Source organism: Amblyomma mixtum, chromosome 6, assembly GCF_055824585.1.
Source record: "Amblyomma mixtum isolate Tamu chromosome 6, ASM5582458v1, whole genome shotgun sequence".
NCBI lineage: Eukaryota > Metazoa > Arthropoda > Arachnida > Ixodida > Ixodidae > Amblyomma > Amblyomma mixtum.
The window spans coordinates 130,186,502-130,211,440 of NC_143017.1; the positions used below are offsets into that span (position 1 = coordinate 130,186,502).

The window sequence follows — 24,939 nt, forward strand, 5'->3', positions numbered from 1 at the left end:
ACAACATGATTCCGGGATTTCCCACACAGAAAAGGCCAGCATTGCTCCTTCTCTTTTAATTTTTATCTCACTTGCCCAATGTAAAGTTAACAAATAGCCTTGCAGAAAATATCGTAATAATGAACAAAGAAATGAGGTAAGAAATCCAGGCGCTGAGTTGGGTCTAGAGCAGGTTATGAACAGCACACAAGTATGACAGACTAAAATAGGAACCTTCCGTCCGCAAAAGTATAACGGTCCAAAAACAGAAAAGGTCGAAAATTATCTGTGTATGCATGCTTTGAGCAAGTATTTTGAATCAATGCCCGAGTTAACAAAACCCCATCACTGCGTAAATCCTAGCATTCAAGGCCTAAAATGAACTGGCTGCAGTCCAAAATGGGCATCAAGGACAGCGGACAACTGCTCAAGGCTGCCAATGATTTGGCCAGCTCCAGGCTGAGTCAGGCATTAAACAGCGCATCGACGTAAAGAGTAATACAATCAACATGTTCATCAAATGTTCAGCATCAGAAACATGAGCATGAAAGCGCACGCGTGAAGGTGAGAACATTTTAAACAAATGGTTCATTAGTAATTTCGCCTCAGTATCTGGCTCTCCTGTTCCCATATCATTGACCAGCCTCTTCGTTCAAGGCAGACTTTATTCCCAACTTTGCCAAGTGTTCCGGCTTTCGACGTGCCCCCCTTCCCCCCCCCCCCCCCCCCCCCCCCCCCAGAAAGCATGTCGATGCTTCCAATGCCGTCCATTCCGGCATACTAGTGAAGAACAGGCAGAGGGTTTTTTTTTTCTCTCTGCACCAGGCTTCGCAACTGGAACCTTATGACACAGTGTGTCTGCATGCCCGAAGCACAGCTTAGCAACGTTATATCAGCAACAAATAAAACGCGAACAAGACGAACCACGAGAAGATAACTTCAACACCAGAGGATGGTAATTTCACTACGGTTGCGTTTCTTCCCTCCCCTCTCTCTTGGTGTCTTTGAGAGGGAAGAATATTGGCGGTCGTCATAGGATACAGAACGTCTTCAGGTTCGAATATGATCAATCACATTACGCGAAGACAACTTCGGGAGAGCTTAATTAACTTCATTTGAACTTAAAAAATGTAAAACGCAACTGAAGAACGAGGAGAAAACTATTTATACATGAATGCCACGCAGAAATACCTGACGAAATCAGCCCCTTGTCTCTCCAAAACAGCCGCCGTCATTGGAGAAGTAAAAGTTTCTGCGTCTCTCTCTTCTTCGCTTGATGTTTGCTGTCGCTGGTTGTTTCTTGTGTTTTCTTTCTCACTGTTGCGACAAATAAACCTTTCGAATCAGCTGAGACTAACGGAGGAAATTGATTTAATGAAATGACTCGATTACAGCAAGAAGAAGGTACAGTGCAATCAAAAGTATGACAACATCACAGAACAACTGAGCTGGGCCGCCTCTAGACTTAGGACACTCTGTCCTCCTAAGCTATCATGCGGGAGGACGTCCGTCTCCTACAAGTTCCGACCTCAACTGCCACCCACCCAGAGCTCGTGGTCAATGCAGGGTTTCTCTCCAAGAAACAACTATTAGGGCAGCGCCCCCCCATTCCCAATGGCACTTTCCCACGGTTCCAGAGAATAGGTACACTGCAGACCGGACTGGGATGCCGACTGGGCATCACGTCAGAATGACATGAGATTCATCTGTCACCTGCGAAGCTGTCGTGGGAACAGATGAAAATACAACCTCCGCTACCTGCGGCGGCGCCGCGGAGTCGGAACAGAAGGGCGCAACGCGGACGCCCCGTCGCTTCCCGCATGAGGCAGCGCTTACAGTGGGGACATGGACAAAGGATGCCCCTTCCTGGATTCGTGGAATACTACGCGCCTAGACGATGTCTCCTTATAAGCGCACTGACCAGCATTGTCCAGAGTAGCTGCTGCGACTCGCCTCCTTGTTCTGCTGTCAAACTGACAACTCAGTTCAGCCGCGGAGTCTAAAGAAACATAAACATACACAGAGCGCTCGCCACATCCATAAGCGTAGTGCCCCGACTGACGCCAACAACTACGCAGGCGCGAAAAGTGTTCTAACCTAAGTGTTCTCATCGGCGCGAAGAGTGTTCTAATAGTTAATCAACCTCAACTGTACTTCCTCTCCAGGAGCTAATATATCTTTTTTTCTGTGCCGGCACTTCAGAGCTCTTGTTCGCGTTTCATTCGTTGCTGATAATCGATCAGTTGGAAATATAAACGCCGTCATCTTCTTGCACAGCTCTCTTGTCTTAATACCGTCGATGGTCTCTAGCCACCTCTGTAGACCATGATCTGCACAATCGGGTTCTGAGGGGCTTACTCAGGCTTCCTGGTGTAATACTGAAAGCTCCTATTGCTTTCCTCTCTCTGCTGTTCTCCTGTGCTGTTTTTTTTTCTTTGACTTCGGAGTTGTGCGCTGCTGCTTCTTCCCAGCTTCCAAAATGTCCAGATGTATCTTCGGAGGAATGTTGTGCAATATTGGATCCTCAAGTTTAAACTACCTTACTTTGATGCCGATATTGCGCCTTCTCCACTTGTACCCTGGAGCTTCTTTTCCGTGTTTCCTGACTGACAGCTTCCTCAGCCATCTTCAAGCTGCTCTAAATTCTTTATTTTCCTTGTCAGCTCTAAGAGTAATGTCTCAAGTTTATTTAGGATCAGATTTCTTACGGTCATCAGTTGTTCAAGTTTTACTGGCGCAAGGGTATACTTTACGAAATATTATTGGTATACTTATTCTCTCAGAACGTCCCTTTTTTATAAACTTGCCGGTTATCAATTATTCTAAACGGTGTCACGATTCCAGATTTCGTCTTTTTGGCCACACTTGTATCTTCGCCACACACAATATCTGGATGTTGTAAAGCGAGAATTCACAACTTCTGTAGCTTCCGTTTCGCTTGTTGTAAGGCGCATATATATATATATACCTATAGCTAAGCACATATATCCACATAAAGCTCTCCTCCGCGGTACCGGCTCATGGCCTTGTTAACTATGCAACCTGTCACTTATCTAACAGCGCACTAGAAGCGTTGTGTTCAGCCTGGCTTCTGGAGACACAAAAGCACGAGTCACTTGTTTTACATCGATGCGCGAGGAGTGAAGTGCGAGATTTCCGGTCTCCCCACAACAAGCCCTGTCATGATGTTTTTAGTTCATCCAGGTGTCCACATCACAGGACTCTCCTAAGCATCGACGGCATGCTCTCTAGCAAGCATTTTTTTTTTTTCTACTGCACGAGGACACGCCCGAAAAATCTCAAGGCGTGTTCCATGAGCTGGACACTGGCTCCGGGGTATCATATGGCGCTGAATATGTGCCCGCACTTGCGCACCATCACACGGTAGCAGAGAAGAAACCAACTTATAGGGAATGTCCTTCCCGCAATGTCGTTGGCACTACCTGACGTTCAGAGCCTTGCCCACGTGCGCTTTCGAAGCCTCGTCATGCTAACCCAGCGCGATCTTTGCTCTTGCCATGTCCGCCTTATTGGAGCTCTTGTGATTAGGCCGACACATAATGGACTTAATTTATCTCTATTGGCTTTCATCGGCTCATATCACGAGAACCGAGCATGTGCCTCGGTTATCAGTCTTGCGAAACGCGCTGCCTTGTAGATGAGTCGACAGAAAGCTTTGTCATCCCGAGGTGCCCCGGATCACGAGGTTAAGGAAAATGAGAGGATTGCGTCTGTTTCTGTGGCGGATTTCAGGTATGGACATTGTACAGTGCAACCAATGACGGTGGTTATATTCTGTTTTTGTGGACTCAGAGAACAGAATCATGACTTTCAAAAGATGATGGCCCTTAAGCTACACACAAAAGTTCTCGTGTGTCTTGTTATACCATTTAAAATTAGATGTCCTGGAAAAATATTTCTTCACCGTTAAGACCACACTCAAATTAGCTACAGAAAGCTTTCGTGCAAATTGGTCAAAACCAGGCGCCCTTGCTAGCTGTGAAACTCTCTGCCATGAAAGCATCTTCTCCTCAACCATCATGAAATCACAAATCTTAGCAGGTTTCGTAGTTCATACTTCGTTAGCTAAGGCTTCAAGAAGAAGCTCTTCTCTCACATCACAACTAGAAGTGAATCGGCCAAAATTCATTTTCCCCCTTGCTCGCTAGTAGTAGTACGCAGTCGGCGAGAAGCAATAGCTGGCGATACCTTTCTATTTTTATTTTTTTTTCAATGGAGAAAAACTCTACAGTTGCCCATTCCCCGGCTCAAGCAGTGTCTCACTTGTCTCATTCAGTGGACTAATTATGCGGCCGCAATATTGTAGACAGTAGACATATATAGGCAGCAAAATGACAGGAATGCCTCACGTGGAAACAAATTTTTTTCAGCCTCCTATAAGGGTCGGAGAGAGAACCCCCTACGTTCACAGAAAACTGCACTTTATTGGGCCTCAGAGACTCCTTTCACGGTGCTCTGCAGCACCGCGGCCGAAGGCGATGAACCAGGAGCCGATCACGGGAACTCCTCATGCGTGGCCCCGTTATCTATCGGCAGCGCATCGCGCTCTGTTGACAGGCAAGCCATCAGCCGGGGCGTCCTATGGTCCCGCGCCTTGCCGCCAAGAGCGATTGCCGCCCGCACGCACTGTGCGCTTGCTGCAGCTCAGAGTCCTTGTGTTCCTTTTTTGTTGTTGCTGGTTCCAATCTTGAAACTCTGCCCGGCGTCAGTGTCCACAAAAGAAGCTGGAGCAGCGCCTCACCGTCTGTGGAAAAATACCCGCAGACTCATTTAGAAGCAGGCACCTGGCCAGGCTCGGTTTCTATGTGGTCTCAATACGTACCATTTATGTGCCTTAAAAGAATACTGTCTGCGAACAGCTTAAAATATCTCTTTCCAATGCTGCATAATATATACCAAGCATATGACATATACCATAACATAACGTCGCATTGGGCATTGATTTGCGGCAATCGGAACCGAAGCTTATGGCTATAGTTAACATCAAAAACAATAATTACCAATGATAAAGGATTGTTTGTGTTCAGTATGTCGAGGAAACACGGGACCTCACAAAGTAAAAATGGTATCAGGCTACCCGCTCGCCTAGAGATCGTCCAATCCTAGTTAGACAGACTGTATAGTATTTGAACCACTTGACCAAGGTTGCATGCACACACTTGAACGAGGGACAGGAGGAACACATAAAAAAAAGGCCCTCGTGTCGAAACATTGATCAGTCGACTGAGCCTTTCTTCCCGCCGTTTGTTTGTTAATTTCGCTCAACTTTTCCCCCGCCCTGCACCTTTTCACGAGGGCCTCATGGAGTTGGAGTAAACGCTCCGCCAGATCCAAGCGAGGGCATTCGACCATTACGTCAGCGGGTCCGGTGGCTGGCGCGCTTTCAAATCACGCGTATTATCGCGGGAAATGCGACCCGAAACCGAATGCGTCCGTTTTCAAAGGTTCATCCACCCCACAGACGAAATAATGAATTCTGTCCATGGACGGAGCGCCACATTACCCGAAGTCACTGGCTCCTCCTCGACCGCAGACGGAATTTGTGACTTCGTCCGTCGTATGGATTGGCCTAAAGGGGCTCTGAAATGGGCTCTCAATAAAGGTGCGTTATTCATGGGGTGTTAAAAGATGCCGCTTGACGAATATCCTTAACCAAGATTTTTTTTTAATTCGTTTTGTAGGAGCTGGGTTATCTGTGTTCAAAATTTGAATTTCAGCGTCTTCGCGCCTTTCCCTCTCCTCTCGTCGATTTTTTAACAGCGCGAAAATCACGACGACGTTTACAAACACAACAACACGAGCGCTGACTTGCAACTGAAAATTTATTATCACAAACGACATTTATACATAATCCCGCCAAAAGACACACAAAAACCTACTTATCCTATCTTAATCTTCCGGTAACGACTTCTGAAGAAATGCAAATTCACGTTTAATCAATGACAGCGACGGTATTGCTACGCACGCGGAACAACCCTTATCAATGTGATACGCCTCCACTAATTCTTTTACCGTCTGATCTTTGTGTTTGAAAATTACAGACGTCTCTTGAAGCAAAGGGGTTTTACCGACGAGTCAGTGCGGCTTGTCCGTAAAAGAACAAATACTGCTTGCTCACTCGGAGCGGACAGTTCGTATCCCTTCATTTAATGCGCATACGTAGATGTGCACCACGGTTAGTGGTTGGCCGGTTCGAATCACCGTTTTACAAAAGCGTGTAGAGCACATGAAAGCTGCAGTTTCTGCCCAGTGCTACGATAGTTTACCTCATTAGAAACATCGCGGCTGCAGTGACGTGCGCGTTCATTGTTAGTCGCGAATCTTGGTTAACGCAAGACTGTTATACTGCAACGACTAATCATACGGCTCAGCCATTGTCGTCATATCTTAGCCCTTGGAAACAGTGAGATGTCTGGAAGGTTCGATTTGTTTTCAGCAGCAGTTGTATGAGGAGCATTCTTCAGAGCAAAATAAAAAAAAATGGCGGCTGATTTAACGTGGTTAGGACAAACGCAGTTTCACTTCGGTTTCGGTTTAAGGCGATTGGTTTAAGAGGGCAATGCGATAACGGTGTGTTTTGGATCCATTGCGCACGTATGGAAGTTGATGAAGACAACGACATTTAAAGCACAGGACGAGATACTGGCAGTTAAACACGCGGGACGTTCGGCTGCGTCGATGTCGTAGCGGACTAATGCAATGGCCAGCGATGGTGATCCGTTCGCGCCGCCACGGATTCCAAACCCACTCGTTGCCATAGAGTGTTTTGCCATAAAGTGTTTTGCATAGTTGGCCATTAAGCCTGCTGGAAGGTCGTCCGCAACCCGATGGGCAGGTTTCCACCTGCTTACCGTGACAGGTGGGCCACCTGCCAGAGGCTTCGAGCAGACTAACGTCGGCAGAATCGGAGTTTGGTGGCTTTAATGCTAGCGGAGTAAAAATCCGGTGTAATATGTCGTTAGCAAAAAACACCGAAACCTAATTCCATTATGTGTTTTCATAGCGATCGCATTCGAAGCTGTTGGTTCCTTTGCCGGAAGTGACTGGTGGGGCTTGTGAGACCCAATAAGTTGCTCCTGCTGAGCACCACCTGCCGCGGCTGGCAGGTGGACGCTTCGCAAGTACGATTCTGGTCTGGTGACGTCATTTCTCTCCAACCAAAGGATAGTCTTTGGTCTGGTGACGTCACGTCCATCGAGCCAGTGTGATTGCTCCACTTTGCTGACGTCACTGCTCGCCAGGCAATCAGGATTTTTCTGGATGACGCCAGACTGCGCCAGATTATTTCTCCGGTGAGGCTTCTGGTAACGCGTAAAATGTGCTCTGGTGACCGAAGATGCTATCCATGTCGGCGTCAACCATATGGGGTGTGAAGATCGAAGAATGGGCTTGCTGTCTCAACAAGGTGTCATCTGCTGTTTGATACGGGTGAGTCGAAAGTATGTGTAAGAAAGAGGAAGTTAGGTTTTGGTTTGCTGTTAAGGGGTTTAACGTCCCAAAGTGACTTAGGCTATGAAAGACGCCGCAGTGAAGGGCTCCAGAAATTTCGACCACCTGAGGTTCTTTAACGTGCACTGACATCGCACAGTACACGGGCCACTAGAATTTCACCTCCGTCGAAATTCGATGGCCGCGGCCGGGATCGAACCCGCGTCTTTCGGATCAGCAGCCGAGCGCCGTAACCACTGAGTTACCGCGGCGGCAGAAAGAAGTATGGAAAGGGAACGGAGGTGGGCTGAATGGGCGAAGGTGGGGGTGCAGGGGAGTTACAGTCGGCTCTTGACACTCAAAGAAAGTGAAATATCTAAGGTTTTTTTTTTTTGTCCTCTCCTTTCCATCTGAGTAAAATCCATGCTGTAACCTGTCCAACCTGTACCAGGTACTCCGGACTTGGCAGGTTACTGCGGGCTGATCACGGCGACAGCGCAACGCAGCTATATTTGCGCGTATAGGCAAAAGGGACAGGACAGGGCGTTGACAAACTGCGCATTCATGGTCCCTGGAGTGGAAACGAGTTTTTTTATCTTCCGCACGACCTCCATATGACTGCGTGTTCAGTCCTTATACTTTTCGCTCAGCCTGGAGCACTTACAGCGGCCGCTATCTAACCCAGCGCAAGTAATTCCTGCCTCCACAAGCGCCGTTATCAACCGCATACCTTATCGCGACCATATCCACTGGGTAACGGCCCATGAAGTGAGGGCGTACGGAGCAGCAATGACGCGATCGCTCTAGCTGCCCATCGCAGCTCGCCAGGTTGCTCTTGACATGTGTGAGCGTTGACCACCGCCAACATACGTCAAAGTGGTGATAAGCGCCTTTTGCGGTTGCACATGCAGAGGGAAGCCAACGGTCTTCTACGCTGCACAACCCGTTTATTAATGCTTCAAGCGCCTGAAATAACTGGAAAGAGGGCTGATGCTCCTGAACGTGTGACTACGCTGTTCCCACTTTATTAGAGATCGGGAAGGGTTTGGCGAAAGCTGTCAGCAATGTCTAGGTCCACTAGTATTCTAGGCGTTTCAGGGAATTAAGCCCAGCACTAATTTTAAACAATAGCTTTTTTGAGGTAAAGAGATGCTTTCTGCAGCATAGTAATACTTGTGTCGGCGGACTCAGAAAATAGGTGACTGATGTGAAACTGTGGAGTGGTTAGCTAAATTCCAATCGTCAACTTTCTAGCTATTACAGATAGGTGTCTGGTTTGGTTAGGTGCAACTAGAGACTTGTAGCTCTCGAAGTTAGAAGGAGAAATTTGAGGCTGAAATTTTTCCATATCTATTGCAACAGAGTTGTCATTTCCAAGAAGTTAAAAAAAAAGGTCGGAATGGCCGGTTCGTCTGATCGTATGCTGGTCAACTTCACGTCTTCGTCCGCTCGTCCGGCGACACGTTGCCGGTTGGGGCAGCCACTCCAAACTTCTTGACCGACAAAACTGATTTATTGAAGACGAGACCGAAAACAAGAACTTAGAGAAAAAGGCGGTTAGAAAAAGGCGGTTTGAAAAAAGGGCTGTAGAAAAGCGGCCGAGACTGGGACTCGGCACGCTCGTCAATGCTCTTTTCTTTGTTTGCAGCGGTTTTTATCCCCTCGATAATTGGGCGGAGCTTTATTAAACCTGCATTCGCCCAATTCTAACCAATACCGCTGCAATGGCGTCGTAGATACAAGTGGGCGGAGCCCAGTGCTCGCCAGAGCCCGACTCCAGAGGCGCGAGTAACGTCCACTGCTTAGCTAGACAGTCGGGGGTTTAAGAAGTCGCCGACCTTATTGTCCCTCACCCCCACCTGAGAGCTCATCTCTCTTCAATGTTCGTCAAGGGATCCTTTCAAGGGGTCGTCGGCCCCTTGGTCCCCGTTTCCCGCAGCCTTGGAATGTCCGAAGCGTCCGAAGCGCGCGGCGCACCGTCGCCATTCCTCACCCCTCCAGACGGACACGGTAGGGGGAATTACCTACTGGCGCCGTAGGCTTTTAACACAAGAGAAAAGTACATTTTTCACCAACACTACAGAGCTCAGTTTTTGATCACAATCACGATGTGCACGAATTCGGGGCTAGAACCAATTTCTTCTAATCATCGGTTTTTCCCCACACTGCTCAAGGATGGAATGCCTTATCTGCACCTCTCGCTAATATTACCGATAATTAAATGTTTGCATCGTTATTGTAATTTGTTTTTTATGCAATGTTTCTCCCATATCCGCTCCCCCCCCCAATCTGTAATGCCACAGTTGGCGCTGTGGGTGATTTAATAAATAAATAAATGAGTAGCCGGCCATTAGTAACAGCTACACCGTTCTTTAGAATCTAGGAAAAGCGGCCCGTTGCTGCGGCTCAACAAATTTCGTCCATTTCTCGCGTAATTCAAAAACCGCGCGCAAGGGGTGCGCTAAGAGCGACGTTCATCGAATTGCGTCATTCCGTGGCTCACATGCCACGTGACCTTCTCTCCTGCTTCGGCTGCAGCAGCGCGGGCGGGACAGGAGATGTCACGTGGCACAAAACGGCGCTATTTGATGAACGTCGCTCTTAGCGTACCACCGGCACGCTGTTTTCTAATCGCGCGAGAACCGGACAAAATTTGTTGAGCCACAGCGGCGAGTCCAGTGACGTTTTCTAAATTCAGAAACTTTATATGGCTGTTACTAATGGCCAGCTAGAAACCTCAAATCGCAGCAAGACGCCTATCTACTATGAGTACTAACTAACCTCTATGAGTACTATGAGTTCTATGAGTACTATGAGTACTATGAGTTCGCCTATGAGTAGTAACAGTCAGTTGGCATTGTGTAATGATGTTCTTACTGTGTAATGAGTACTAACAGTCAATCAGCATTGTATAATCATGTCATTCATGCTCCTGTTATTATCCCTATCTATGTATCCCCCCCCCCTCACTCAATGCTCCACGCTTGGAGCCTGTGACGCAACCTGAATAAATAAATAAATAAATAAATCTGTGTACTGATTAAAAAGGTGGATTCTAATATTTACCTTTTAAATACTACAAACAGGTAATATAGGTCATCATGCTGCTAGTTAACATGATTCGCCTGTTTGCTGGTGTTCGCTAACGCTGCTGCTACTATGCTGCTAAAAGCATCTCTTTACTTAACAAAGAAAAGTTGCTAGCGGACTTCCCTGAAGCGCTTGCACAGCTTTCCTTTTGGCGATGGAATGCGTAATGTGACCTCGGCCAGACGCTCTTCAAATGCCTTCGAAATGCTTGAGACGGCCTCAAATGTATTTTCTTACAACGTGCCTTAGAAAGAAATTATGTTGATGACGGTGGTGATGATGATGAGAGGTTGGGGTGGTCAGGGGCAACATGTTACGTTTTGCAGCGTTAATGTTGGTGACTAGGTGCAACATCATTTGTTTATCAGGGTCCTATCACAGTTGCGGTTTTTCCGCTGGATATCTGCGTGTGATTTCGGATTTCCCCTTCCTCCGTTAGAAAAAAAAAGCATGTCCACATTTTCGAATACTTTGATAACTCTAACTACCCATTCCATTACAGGACTTGCTTGCCGCCGCGGTGGCTCAGTGGCTATGGTGCTCGGCTGCTGGCCCAAAAGACGCGGGTTCGATCCCGGCCGCGGCGGCTAGAATTTCTTTGGAGGAGAAATTCTAGAGGCCCGTGTACTGTGCGATGTCAGTGCACGTTAAAGAACCCCAGGTGGTCGAAATTTCCGGAGCCCTTCACTACGGCGTCTCTCATAGCCTTAGTCGCTTTGGGACGTTAAACCCCACAAAAACAAAAAAAAAACAGGACTTGCTTGTATTTTTTTTTTCTGCCCGACGCTGTGATTCGTCGTTCACATATGGTTAATGATGTCGAGCCCACAAGGTCGACGTGCGGCTACATTGTTCGCTCTTTATTAAGAGCAAAGTGCAACGGACTGCACGTGGCAAATTCACTTTTTACTCTATCTGGCCTTCGCTCTGCTCCTGATTAATTATCCGTCATGTTCGTTATCGGATATGCTGGCGTAAAACCCCGCAAAAGAAATCGCGTGGATAATGTTATCACTGTTGGAACGTACGGCTCTGAATTCAACTCTGAATCACTCTTGCAAAGCGATTATTTTTCGCGCGTTCACAGAGCCGAGCAGCGCGGATGACACACTTTACGATTTGACGCATTAGCTATTTTTCTTACTGGAATTATTCTTTTTCTTATTGGGGACTACGTTCATTCTTGACAAAGCAGAGCTGTCTCATGCTTCTGAGGGGACAGGTTTATACACGATAAATCGATTAATAGTTTTGCAGATATTGCTTAATTTGACCAAAACACGTCATCAGCAAAGACGCGGCCGAACAACGCTGAAAAGGAAAATTTTAAAAATATATTTTGGATACAATGGCGATCAATCTGTTCTTTCCAAAACACGTGCTGCATTCAGTGTTCAACTGCTCTCCAAACCTTGGGAGGGCACTGGCGAGCCCGATGTTGTATATTTGCGTAGTTACAATATTATCTGGTCATTGAGTTTCTTTTTTCGCAACGAATTCCTCACGACAAAACATACAAAACACGAGCTCCTTAAAATAGATGGTGCGTACGCATACATGGTAGCACTTCGGACATTGCGTTTACGTGCTGGAGCACTTTCTGGTGTTCAGCCGTCCCTTCTCTTGTCCGGTGACCCCTCGTTCCCCCGAGTGGTCACCGTGCATGGTGGGAGCCCGGACTGACGAAGTTTCCGGAATTCCGGCACTGCCCTCACCGCGGGGGCACGGCGGGAGCATGAGCGTGTCACAAAAAAAAGTAAAGGTAAAAACGAAAAGATAACTCAACTGGCTTCCGGTGCGGTGTTTCTTCCTGCACTGCCGCACCCTTTCCCATTCGCTGCATTATTGGTATACAAACAACAATAGCCTGCAAAGCAGCGTCTTCTGACGAGCGTTCGGCGAACCTCAGTTCGTTCGGTGCTTGCAACCGCCCCCGCTGCGTTCAACTCCGACGCGTGCGCGCGAGCTGATCACAAGCCAAAGGCCAGGCGCACGCGGGCAGCTACGCAAGCAACAACAGCTGCAGCGAGGAACGCGACAAGGGCAGCCAGTCAGTTGAAGACAGCAGCAGCTTGGCGAAGGAACGGCGGGGAATCCCCTCCGACTGGCGTGCGCGTATACGCCCGAACAGCCCTCAATTCAAACGCGTCGGCTTGAGTGTGGTGTTCGCTTTCGCCGTCGTTTCGTGCTTCGGATCTCTCCACGCCGGTCGCTCTCCCTTTATCTTCGCGGACGGATCCCCGTCGGCAGCTGCCAGAGAGCCTCTCCGGACCGCGTGCTGTACTGCGGCTCGGGAGCATTCCTGTTTCGTGCTCGCCTCGACAACACGCCCCCTCAGTCTGGCTCGGAAACCGTGCGGCTTCACGGTCAACGACATGGTGAGTTCAGGGCCGCAGTATTTCACCGGAAGCATCTCCTTTTCATTTATTATTGGCGTCCGTTTCTAGTCTCTGCTCTTCGGAGTTCGCATATATAGCTTAGACTTAGCGCCTCGGAGCGGAGCATATCTCAGTGCCAGGAATATAACCACTGTGCACTGTCTTTCATTGCATCTGCTCTGATATGCGGGAAAACCTACATATTTTCCTCGCGTTTAATCACCTATGAATGGTGGTGCAGAACGGCATGTATTGGGAAGCTCTTGCAGTGTTCCCTCTGTCGGCTTAGTAACCAACCACCTCGCCTTTAGACAAAGCGTCTGGCTGGCACGTAAGTGACTGAACACCTTCAGCGTAACACGTGCTTCTCGGCCTCCTGGCGGCCGACATGTGGCGGACAGCTGTTTCGCGTGGGGCTCGGAGTGACGTCGTTGCCAGCGTATTTTACTTGTTGCGAAGGCATCGTTTCACACTACGACATTTGCTGCGTCTCTTTACTCGCCTTTGCCCCAGTCTGGGTTTCTTTTTTGTGCATTACGTTTAAGTGCTCACCACTATGCAGTCCGCCACACGTATAGAGCGCTCCAACAGGCATCTACATGTTTAGTTAGCTTCATTTACGAGCGGACTAGCCCTTGGAACACTGCAATTGCGTGCATGTACTCTTTAGTCGGTCATGGTTCACTGTTCATGCCCCAAAAAACAGTGTATGGAACTCGAGTCAGTGGCCAACGTCTCCCAAGTACAGGAGTATGTCGCTAGCGCTCTAGACAAGTCTGCGGAGCACTGTAAGGCCTCCCAGATTTTTAATATCGCGCGACCGTCAATCGTGTGGTGTTTGAGCGCCGTATAAGGGCGACAAGCTGGGAAATTTCCAATGTCCGTGCAAGCTTGCAAAGTCCTCTCCAGTGCGCGCGTCGTCTGCTCAAGAGCTGACATAAAGCACTGTTGCTGTTCCCTAAAGCGCTTACGTCACGCGTTGGGATGTTATTAAAATTCCGGCAGGCTGTACGCTTCAAAAACGCGCTATCCCAAGGGAAAGTAAGAATATCTGCCAGATAAGCCACATAACAGCATTGCGGGGGCAGCATTGCGGCCCCTCGAGTGCGATTTTTTGTACCACGATACAGACATCAGGATGATGCATAACCTGGTACAGTACAACTCAAGACCATGACTGTTACCGCATCCGCTACGACCGTATATATATAGCGACATTGCACCGCCATGAAGCAAGGAGTTATCAACCCCCCGCGGTAAAGTCGGGGCAAATAAGAAGTATCCGGTCCGTGTCGACCTTTAGGCAAGCAAGCGACTGCAAGAACTGGCCCGGCGAATACTATTCCGAAACTACGCAAACTTGTCTTCCTGGCTCGGCGCTGGTTTTGGGTTTGGGGGGGAACGGAGCTCGAAATGTAGGATATAGCATTTTTTATTTATTTTACTCGCTGATCTGCGCTGCAAATCTTGCAACCGGCGCTGGGCAGTTTTAAAATATCTTAGCGTAAGGCGTAGGCAAGAACAGTGATAAAGACTGGAGTACGATGCTCCTTACGCCACGCCAAAAATAAAACCCATGCTTCTATCAGTCCTTCAGTTGAAGGAGTTTGCTTCTTTATATTCTCGCTTTGTTTTGCAAACAAAGCGGTCGGTTTAACTATGTGTAGAAGTCCGCTATAATCGGAAAAAATGTGAGGACTGCGACTGCTGTGCAAGGAGTGAGACGTAGACAGTTACTTTGCTTCGTTTTAATGGTTATTTGGTCGCACCTCTAACGTGAAGTTTCTGCATCGTTGCACCATAATTGATAAGACAGCATAATGCAGCGAGGTAGCACGCCATGAAGCTCGAGAGCATGTATTTTTGTCCGCCGATTTGCTTCGTATCCACTTTCGATATGCGTTGGAACCAAAAGATGGCAGTAAGAAATGCTCAAATCATTATAATGACCACCTCGTGTCCTCCGCCAGATGTCTTTCATACAGTGGAAATGGTGCAGGCGTGTAGTAGCACACTGTAAAATTTCGTTATCGCAATTGAAGTGAGGAACTAGTGACATGACGCTTTCTTCAGTTATAATTTTGGGAATGACCTTACTGACCATTTTCGCCCAGCGGCGGTTCTAAGCAGAGTTTCTGCCTGTTGATGCTTTTTCGACTGATATGCCGCACAATTTTCGACATGAAGAGGCCATTTTATGTGCAACGGATGAGCAGTGAAATTCTTGAAGTGTTCTTGGATTACCAGCCACCTCATCTATCGTTTCACTTGATTTAATTGGTGATCATTTTGGTTTGGTTTGCGGGGTTTAACGTCCCAAAGCGACGCACATTGAGAGACGCCGTAGTGCAGGACTCCTGATAATTTCGACTACCTGGGGTTCCCTTAGCGTGCATTGACATCGCTCAGTACACGGGCCTCTAGAATTTCCGCTTCATCGAAATTTGACCGCCGCGGCTGGGATCAAACCCGCGTCTTTCGGGTCAGTAGCCGAACGCCGTAACCACTGAGACACCGCTGCGGCTTGGTGATCATGTTGGGAAAAAAAAAAACTACTTGGCGAGTGCCAACTTGACCGAAGCTATAAATGTTTGGTCCCGAATAGTCCTTTAAATACGAGAGCGTGGTTCGCATATGAATGGGCCACTTCATTACTCGTCCTCGATCTGGACTGGGAGGATGCCGGCATGGATGCCGGCATGGGTGCCATTTAACGACGTGTTTCATGGTTACAAATGATAAGAGCATCAACTTGCTCTCTCATGACTTATGCGATCGACAAAGCAAACAATCTTCACAAAGGCCATTGCAGAAAACGGCTAAGCGAAGTACATCCTCGAATTTTACACGTGACGTCACTATGGTCACAAGTATGTAGATATAATGTCCATGAAAATATAAACACGCGCGCTCCATTACTTGACGAAAATTATTTCACTTGATACGTAGAATAGATATCGAATTTGCTACGTCGCTTTGTCCGAAAGTGCAAAAGTTATCACCCGCATATTATGTTGCCCCGAAAATCGTAATGCATTGTGATGCGCTACAATCACTCTGGCTGATGCTTTCAAGATGAGCATGCGCCTAATGCAGTGCTGCTTCACTGAAAGTTGCGCGAAACATTCGGATGATCTTTGTAAAGGCCGCGAGCTACATTACTGAAAACAGTGCGTAGCAAGTGCTAAGGCCGTTCTTGCAGTTATAACCCCGTCTATTAATTTATCACCAGCATAAGACATGCGATTCTTTTTATCTGATAAGCCAGTCTCAACGGGAAGAGTCGCGTCGTAATTTCAAATGAACCGCTTTTAGCGTCTCAACGTTCTAACCATGTTCTAAAATCCTCGTCCAAAATCGAAGTTCTCAACGCAGCTAAATTCCGTCAGCTTTTCACAAAATTGATTTCACATTGTGCGCATTTCGCTTGTTGGCGCTTCATTCGTGTACCTCGGTCATGTGACGTAATAATCATTTTACTTCAGGTTGGAAAGAGTGGACTAATAATAGATACCCTTACTCTCCGGCGTTTTGATGATTTCTTTCTCTTTGACCCCACACGAAATATTCGCGATTTTCTAATGCACCCCTAAAAGCGTATTTCTTAGCCTCAGAGTAGCAGCAGCAACAGTGAGATGCTGTATTCGTTTACAACGTGCATTGATACTGCCGGCTTCTTGAGCGCGTGGATACTGCTCAGCAAACGGCGACCAAAGTTCCTTCACTTGCCAAGCAAAAATCTTATTTCTAAGAGGAAGCGAAGCGCACGGCATAGTAACAGCATAATTCACTTGTTTGGAAAGCGCCCAAGTTTGCAACATTTCGCGCCACATTTTATCGTCGAAAGCAGGCGCTCCCTAAGCCAGTTAAAATGTGCCGCGAGCTGGTGACATTTCGCAAACGGCGCCGCACGTAGTTATTTCCGTGCGCCGGGCAATGCCGCTGGTGCCTCAGTTGTAAGCGGAACTGATAGGCGAAGGAAGCTTGACGAGGTCTCAACGCCGCCGCGGAATTCACAGAGCATTGCGTATCGAAATGGCGAAGGGGCACCACCGCTTTACCCAGAACTGCGCCGCGAAAAGCCGCCGTCACTGCATTGAACAACGGTGCTTACAAGTTTCGTCCATCGAGCTCCAACCTGGTCTCCAAGCAAGGGTATGGTAATTGCTCTTCAATCGGCTACCGGATAATTTTACTAAATGACTAATAGTTCGACACCTTTGCTTTAACTAGATCATATTTTATTGTGATTTTATTGTGATGTGGACCGGAGGAGGCCGATCAGTAATAGGAAAAGAATCATGACTCGGTTTATTCATTCTCATGGAATGAGCTAGACAGCAGGCACAGTGTTTTTGTCTGAGATTTGGGGGGGGGAGATGAAGAGAGGCACCCAGGCACCAAAGTTTGTTAAAAGAAGTATATAGAAGCCCAATTATTTATTTCGTGATTTTTCTTCAACGATGCGTAAAACCTTTTTATTCGCGGATCACTACGAGGTATTCGCCTGCGTGGCAAAATAATTTGTTTGAATTAATTTCCTCATGTTTTTTTCGGTTTCGGTTTCACCAGCCGAATGATGGCTGTTGCGTCTAAGATCAATATATATCATGTGATGCATGAAAAACCTGCGATATAAATGCTGCTTCTTTTTAATTCACACATTAACACTCAACCAGCCTGTCTCAAGAGCTGGAATGGTAACGAATGATGCAGCAGCAATTACGTCGCAGTTTTTTTATTATTCCTCAAGTGACCTGTACTGAACTCTGACATCACAGCCAATGTTCGGCTGCTGAAAGTGGGTGCAATCGCATAAGAGAATAAACTCAGTTACACACAACTGAAAGGTCGCAGGCGCATACTACGGGGTTGCATACTAATGCCCTGCACATCATTGTAAACTAGGAATCACGCAGCTAACATTTGGTGTCCTTACCCCTTTTAGAGCCAAAGATGTTTGCGAAGAAAACCGAACGGAGCTTTCTATTCAAGTTCTTTACTCTTTCTTTTCTTTCACTGGTCTAACATTTTAGCCAGCACTGTTTGACTAATATATATACCTATATACTATAGGCTGGTAATTAGACGCTGAATTGACTAAAGTTAACTTTTTTTTATTACTGACATCACGGGCAACATATCGCGAAATTGAATGTGCCATCCTCGAATGTGAGCCCAGTTTCTAAAAATTCTTTATCGGCATACGAAAAGCTGAACGTCAAAATTAAGCATGCATGTTAAAGCTCATTGAATTGGCTGTTTTGCTTTGCATATTTGTAAAATGGCGTCGCGGTGCGCAGTATCTTCGCCGAAATCACGCTAACTGCGGTAAAATGCGCGAGCGGCGTTGTATTTCTTGCATTAGAAATGCCAGCGACACCATTTTATAGTTAGTTTATGGGGGTTTAACGTGCCAAAGCGACTCAGGCGAGGGACGCCGTAGTGAAGGGCTCCGGAAATTTCGACCACCTGGGGTTCTTTAACGGGCACTGACATCGCACAGTACACGGGCCTCTAGAAATTATATATACACACGAGGGATGGGGAAAGAGGCGCTCGTTATGACATGCATGGCGGGAAACATGACACATATTGTGTACGCGCGCCCGTGTGGTCAGTCTACGTGAACCGAAGTTACCTAGCTCAGCAGGCATAACTACGGCTTCCGTTGTGAGCTGGAGGGCGGTACGTTCGAGGCAAAGTTCGGGCGCAATCTTAATCACGAGCTGTGACGAAGAGCAGCGTCACCTAGATAAGCAGAAAATAGGGCGCTGAGTACGGAAAACCCCGACCTAACCTGAAATCCGCAGTTTCCAGGAAGCCTTGTCCATAGTCCAGTTTCGCCAGTATACGTTTCATGCTTAACGCCGCGTGTATACTCGGCCCAAAAGGAGACCGTACATGGTTAGCTATCTGAGTAATGGGTAATATAATGTGTATAAGCGTAAAGTATTTCCCCAACTGCTTTGTGAACCAATTGTTTCTGTTGGACTGTACGAGGCAGATTTAGGGTTGCTTGACGGCGTAACTTATCTCTTATCCGTCAAGGCAACTGTGGTCTAAGACCCTTTTCCCAAGCATCTCACCCTAGGAAAGCCGAGCACCAGGCCAGGGGAAATTTTGTACCCATTTCAAGCAGGTATGGCTAGCTAATGGCTCTGTGAAGTAGGCAACAGCAAAGTGGTCTTTTGAGTACGAGTACTGGCCTTCCTCGCACAGATTTTTTTTTCTCACGACATCCTGAACACTGAAAGCCTTCCACAGCAAGTTCTGGCCCTTTACAAAAAAACATTTTGAGCCTATAAAAAAGTTCTATGGCGGGACCCAGTTGTGTGCGCAATATATGTACAATACTGATCATTTAACTGAAGATTCTAATCACCTCTCGTAGTTGAGTGGAAATTGCACGGAGCGGGTCGCCCGTGTCCTTCAGCTACTCGGTGGGAGCATTGCTTCTTGTCTTCGGCAGCCACGCAGATATCGGCCGTTCTTAGGCCGCGTGCCACCGTATCGCGGGACTCTCGGGTCCATGTTCAATCGAGCGAGGTCGTCCAGTAAACTTGAAGAACAGCTGGGTGCGCGTGCTCGCTGGCCCCTCGCGGATAAGCGACTAGGCTCGTGCCATATCACTTTGGGAAGTGGTCCAAGTACGATGTCGCAAAGGAAACTACGCTCCGCTCTCAATTGGCCACTCGGAGCCAGCTTAAGTTTCTGTGCGTCACAAAACGCGCTACCTTACATACCCCACGGTTGTCTGTGCCCTTGCGATTTTGAGTACAAGCCTCGACTTTACGTCCCCCAACTTGCGCAAAGCTAAGTTCGTGATGCTGATTTCGCAAGCATGCTTTTCACGAATGCCTTCCCTGAGCTGTATCGCGCTTTGGCTGGCAGTCTGAATTCAGTATGCAAGAAAGCCTCGTCATTTATTTCTTTTTTTTTTTTTAAGGACGATCATAAGGCATTAGTCTTGGGTGTTGGTCGTACTGACGTCACACCGACGGCAAGTGCTGCGCCACCAATATCAGAACTTAATTGTATGTATTCCAAAAAGCGACTGCTTCGACTGTAATGACGCAGTGAGATAGAAAACATTGGCGAGGCAATTGGCAACGTAAAAAACCCTGTGGTTCTCTATTATCCGGTACTCTCTCTAAATCTTCTGATATAGGTTTCTATTTCTGCTTGTAAGTACGATTTTCCCCGCCTTTACTTCCATATAGTTTTATTTTGATCTCCACTCGATAATGAAAACGTGTAAATGATTGGGCTGATCACTTCTGTGTTCGTTAAGGTTTGAGTTGGGCCAGAAGACTAGCACTGAACTTTCAGCTTTCTGCAGGAATTCGTTAGAATTTCTCTACGCATTTTGACAGGAGAGCTCCACAAGGCCTTAAAGCCGCAAATAAAGTAATATTCTGGCCTCATCGCTTTCATCTAAACGCTGTTTTGCGAGTGATCATTGTATGGAAGCTTGGGACATGCTAAGCATATCCTGATGCCCTTTGCCTATGCCAATCAGAAAAACTCCACATCGAACAAACGCCGTAATGCCTCATACACTTTTTCCACCTCTAGAGAATATCTTCTGGTTCCTTTATGTATTTATCTACATGCAGTGTAATCGCTCTTTAGTTTCTTATTTGAGCCTATGGGCCATTAAACCCAACACAAGTTTCTTATTTGAGCTCAGTTGAAAAGCGTACCTGAAGACCTTGTCATCATTATTTGCTTGCTTATATAGCACAGTTTATCCCTGCTTATCAACAATATAGTTAATCTATTCTACAGAGTGCACTACCTCCTAAATTAATCATCTTGGCTACTTTCTTCATTCCATGAAGACAGTGGCAAATTTTCGCCTAGTTTATTGTGCGCAAGTTCAAGGATGTTCAACTTACTCTGAAACGCAAGCCCCGGAGGAGTAAATAATGTCCACTAAAGCAGAACAAAGCACGGCTAGCGGAATTTGCATTGAGTTCCGATAAAGACATCCACACAAACCCTTGCCCTTTCTTTCCACCAAAATTCCGCTGCTGGAGCGCTACTTCGCTCTATACTTCAGTACCACTGTACAGCCACGCGGACAAACAGAAGACAAGACCGTGGAACCCGCAAACCAACGAACGGTCGAAAATTCAGTGCTTTGTTTGTCCGTTTTGTTTTCCGTTTGTCCACGCTGTGCCGCGCTCAAGATAGGGTGAGTGCTCCGCGCCGGCTGACACTGCCCGCAAGCAATGCAGTCGGAAGAAAGAATAATACCCGTGCCGCACTGACAAATTTAATGTCATTCAGTGCTTACTTTAATGCCATTAGCATGGTGGCATACATTAAAATTCAATGGCATCGGCCTTACTGCCATTCGCGATCTACTGAGCTCGCCGACGTTCATTCGCTCGAGCAATGTGTACTCAGACCATATTCGACACGCAGAAACGCATGCAACGTTTTTAGTAACAACTTCCTATCCAGCAGCAAATGTTCTATGCACAATTTTCAGTCAGATGAGACACATCTACTGCATTTTCGATCAGCACTGTTTGCTCTCGACTTGCGTGCTCGCACTCGAGTAGTTCGTGGCTACTTTTTCGACTTGTGCCGCCGCGGTGGCTCAGTGGCTATGGTGCTCGGCTGCTGACCCAAAAGACGTGGGTTCGATCCCGGCCGCGGCGGCTGGAATTTCTTTGGAGGAGAAATTCTAGAGGTCCGTGTACTGTGCGATGTCAGTGCACGTTAAAGAACCCCAGGTGGTCGAAATTTCCGGAGCCCTCCACTACGGCGTCTCTCATAGCCTTAGTCGCTTTGGGACGTTAAACCTCATAAACCATAAACCATTTTTCGACTTGTCAAGCGAGAACAGTGGAATAGTCTGCAAAATAACCTTTATAATACATTTGAAGAACATTGCCGAGGTATTATGCTCATTAGCACCGTTTATATCCAGGTAAACATTTCGAATGCCTTGCAGGCGTTACAGTAACCGTGACTTTCGTGTGACATAATAAATATGAGCGTGTAGTGCCGAATCCGAAAGTAACGGCAATAACAGACTTAATGCCTTAAGCATTTGCGGTCATTTATTGTGCGCGTGTGCCACGGGTAAAAATACTCGGCAGTGCCAGAAGGACGCTGCGCGGAAGCCGTAAAGCAGTGTGTGCGTAAATCCGGCAGTTTTTTTCTTTCTTTTTTTCAAGAAGCTTCTCAGAATATATCACGACCTGCCTTTCTTTCTTCATGATTATGCGAAAACAGTGAATATCGTACATACTGCCGTGATGAAAATGCCATCTTGATTTATGCTCGAAATCATTATGGGCGTGGTGGACCCTATGATGTGCGCACTGAAAGCATGTTGGTGATGATGAAATACTGCGCTTGTTGGAGACTCAAGGTGGTGACGATGGTGTCAAAGCTGGGCTTGTTGGGTACATGGTGGAGAGTGCCGGCGACCGGAACTGATAGTGGTGACGATGGAAGCCGAGCTCGGATGCTGAGACGTTGAGTGATTTAAGGGAGCAACATTGGGTGTACTGTATAATAACGCCCACTAATTTAGACTCTACACAATTGTAATTGCAATTGCAATATGTATGTGCGCACGACGCACATCGCCCTCAGTAATGGTTAGATACTGCTGAAATTAAAATAGGTTAGTGTAGACTGCGGAGTTTCGGACCATACGAGGGGGTACCCAAAAGAAACCGGAGTTATTTTTTTTAACCGATTTATTCACATTTTAAGTACAGGGCTTCAATCTCCCTCAAAGTACTCTCCACTTGCACTAATATACTTGTCTAATCTTTCATTCCACTTTTCAAAACATCTTTTAAATTCATCTTTTGGGATGCTTGACAGCGCCTCTGTCGTTTTTTTCTTTACCTCTGCAACATCAGCAAAACGCTTTCATTTCATGTGTTTTTTCATTCTGCGGAACAAAAAAAAATCACAGGGGGCAAGGTCCGGTGAGTATGGGAGGTGAGGAACAGGGGTCATACCATTTTTGGTTAAATATTGTCGTACAGACAAGGCTGAGTGAGCAGGGGCATTGTCATGGTGGAGAAACCAGTCACCCGACTGCCACAAATCAGGCTGCTTCCGCCGCACACTGTTGCGCAATCTTTTCAAAACTTCCAAGTAGAACGCCTGGTTAACTGTCTGACCCTGCGGAACAAACTCTGAATGCACGACTGCCGCCGCAGTGGCTCAGCGGTTATGGTGCTCGGCTGCTGACCCAAAAGACGCGGGTTCGATCCCGGCCGCGGCGGCTAGAATTTCTTTGGAGGAGAAATTCTAGAGGCCCGTGTACTGTGCGATGTCAGTGCACGTTAAAGAACCCCAGGTGGTCGAAATTTCCGGAGCCCTCCACTACGGCGTCTCTCATAGCCTTAGACGCTTTGGGACGTTAAACCCCATAAACCAAACCAAACCTGAATGCACGACTCCTCTCACGTCGAAAAAACAAACCAGCATTGTTTTGAAGTTTGATTTCACCTGACGAGCTTTCTTGGGGCGAGGCGAACTGGGAGTTTTCCACTGGCTTGATTGTTGCTTTGATTCAGGATCGTAAGCAAAGCACCAAGTTTCGTCACCTGTGATAATTTTTGAAAAAAAGTTTGGATCATTTCGGGACTCTTCTTTCAAAGCACAACATTCTTCCACACGACCTTGTTTTTGTTCAGGAGTCAGCAGTCGTAGCACGAATTTGGCAGCCACCTTTTTCATTCCCAAATCTTCTGTCAAAATTCGCTGCACTGAACTCCAAGTCACTCCCGACAGCTCCACAATTTCTTCAATCGTCCGTCGTCGATCTTCGTTGATGATTGCACGAATTTTTTCAACATTTTCTTGTGTTCGGGCCGTGGAAGGACGACCAGAACGAGGTTGATCATCAATTGACATTTCGCCATTTTTGAAACGGGAAAACCACTCAAACACTTGACTTTTCCCCATAGAATCATCCTTGTACGCTGTTTCTAACATTTCAAAAGTTTCTGTTCCATTTTTTCCGAGAAGAAAGCAGAATTTCACCGCCGCACGCTGTTCACAAAAACCAGCCATTGAAAAAACGACACTCACAGAAAACAGTTATCACAGTAAACGCAGACGACACTACTACGTCTGACCTTCAGCGGTGCCACTCGGCTGGCTGACTCTGGAATGTTCACTCTCTGCGCTCCTAGCGGCAAAACACGGTACTACGAAAGCGCTGCCCACCAAAAAATTAGTCCGGTTTCTTTTGGGTACCCCCTCGTACATGTACGGCAGCGATGAACACGCCCCATCTGCTCTCTGATGGCAGACGCGTTTGTATGGTAAGGGCGAGTGGGACAAAGCGCGACACAAGGCAATACGCGAAATTTTGTTCATTAGCACCGTGTAAATTTTAAGTGGGCTGTCATTAACTGCATATTTGGTTGTACGGTTCTCTAATTGTGCATTACATTGTGCTTGAGGTTGACCAGATTGGCCAAGATGAACGTTAGCCTTGATGAACGAGGCAGCGGTTGAGAACTCGCGAAATTCTGCCCGCCACATCTGTACAAATTGTGCAGCTTAATCATTCTGGCGTCCTAGATTAACGCAAGTGTTTAGTTATCAAAATCGGTTATTGGTCTTATCTTTTGCAAAGTTTAAAATTTTTTTTCAGCTCGGGTACTCAGAGAATTATTTGAGCAGCAAGTTACAAGTGGTTAAAACGCGACATTGTGATGTTCTGGAAGGACTAAAGCAAACGCAGTGGTTTTATTGCTTGCTCTAAAGAACTCGCGGTGTTTTCCTGCTCTCTAGGACGGTCTGAACGTACGAAAGAAAAACAATGGATGCCAACTGGCACTCAGAAAACATCAAGAAAGGTCTGGAAGGATTCAAGCAGTACCGATGCCGTGCCAAGCGTTTTGATGTTCCTAAAGGCGCTCACCACAGAACAGTAAAAAAAAAAGACAATATGGAAGGTAGAAACCACATAAAATTCTTACGAAAGTAACCTTCCAACTATGTCTGGCGGACATATGAACAGCTATTCATGCAGCATTGTCTGAAAATG

The 24,939-nt window shown here is 47.0% G+C and overlaps 1 protein-coding gene across 3 annotated transcripts in view; it reads left to right on the forward strand.

Moving 5' to 3' along the window:
• The window catches only part of LOC149340406 (uncharacterized), a 76,426-nt gene that overhangs the window by 34,125 nt on the left and 17,362 nt on the right, over positions 1-24,939 (forward strand). Inside the window, exon 1 of one of the 3 annotated variants that reach the window (XM_089549168.1) lies at positions 12,480-12,896. The exons of 1 other annotated variant lie outside the window; for it this stretch is intronic. In XM_089549168.1, the coding sequence (XP_089405294.1) occupies positions 12,894-12,896 (3 nt within the window). In that variant the 5' untranslated portion in view covers positions 12,480-12,893. Of the gene's footprint in view, positions 1-12,479; positions 12,897-16,881; positions 17,052-24,939 lie in introns of those variants that run through there. One more of the 3 variants, XM_089549164.1, reaches the window with a different exon arrangement.